Source organism: Bison bison, unplaced genomic scaffold, assembly GCF_000754665.1.
Source record: "Bison bison bison isolate TAMUID 2011002044 unplaced genomic scaffold, Bison_UMD1.0 scf7180017864068, whole genome shotgun sequence".
Taxonomy (NCBI): Eukaryota; Metazoa; Chordata; class Mammalia; order Artiodactyla; family Bovidae; genus Bison; species Bison bison.
The window spans coordinates 2,809,482-2,810,350 of NW_011494640.1; the positions used below are offsets into that span (position 1 = coordinate 2,809,482).

At 68.8% G+C, this 869-nt stretch overlaps 1 protein-coding gene across 1 annotated transcript in view; it reads right to left on the reverse strand.

The window, feature by feature from the left end:
• RNF19B (ring finger protein 19B) overlaps positions 1-478 on the reverse strand; it is a 23,698-nt gene extending 23,220 nt beyond the window's left edge. The window contains exon 1 of the mRNA XM_010837087.1: positions 40-478. Coding sequence (XP_010835389.1) covers positions 40-322 — 283 coding nt within the window. The 5' untranslated portion in view covers positions 323-478. The remainder of the gene's footprint in view (positions 1-39) is intronic.
• Positions 479-869: the final 391 nt, after the last annotated feature.

Genomic DNA, 869 nt, shown 5'->3' on the forward strand with positions numbered 1-869 from the left:
CCCGAGCCACCGCCCTCCGCCGCCTCCTCATCGTCTAACCCGGGCCCCACTGTCGCCGCGGCCTCCGCCTCGGCCTCGGCGGCTGGCTCGGCGGGCAGCGCCTCGGGCGGCGAGGCTTGGGCCGGGGTGGGCGGCGGCGGCGCGGCCGGGGCGGCGGCTCGGCCTGCGGTTTGGCTCGGGCGCGGCGGCCACGGGCCGAGGAGGAGAAGACGCTGTGGAAGGTGAGGCGCCGGCGCCGGCCGCCGCTGCGGCACTTGGGGTCGGGCGCAGCCGCGTGTAGCGATGTAGAGCGCGGCGACTCGGAGTCTTTCTCAGAGCCCATGGTCCCCAGAGGCCGAGGGGCGAGGGGCGCCCAGCGCCACCACAGCTCCCGCCTCAGCGCCCCCACAGCCGGCGCCCCGGCCGCCGCCGCCTCAGCCGCCCTCCCAGACGATAGAAACCGAGCAGTACCGACGAAGTGGTTATAAAGCCTCCGCCCCGCGCGCCGATGCCCACTGCGCAGGCGCTTCGCGGAGACACCTCACAACCCGCACCGCCCATGCCGGAGGGGGGGCGCTGGGCGGGGCCGAGCCGGGTGGGGCGTGCTGGGCGTGCTGGGGCCGAGCCCCGCCTCCTCGGAGGGCAGGTGACTCCAGGGCCGCCATCTTGAGAAGACGGTAACTCAAATAGTTTACTCGGCCTCTTTCGTCAAGATCATCTCCCTTAGCGGCATCGAACCTGCGGCAGAGTTTTCGGTTTGCCTTTCCTCGAGGTTGGGCCGACTGCTGCTTCCAGCAAATGATATTTCATTTACTCCATCTGTAAAAAGCTGATGAGGGTAAATCAGATAGTGATTCCCAACTGGTCTACCTTCCAATACATCTTTTGAT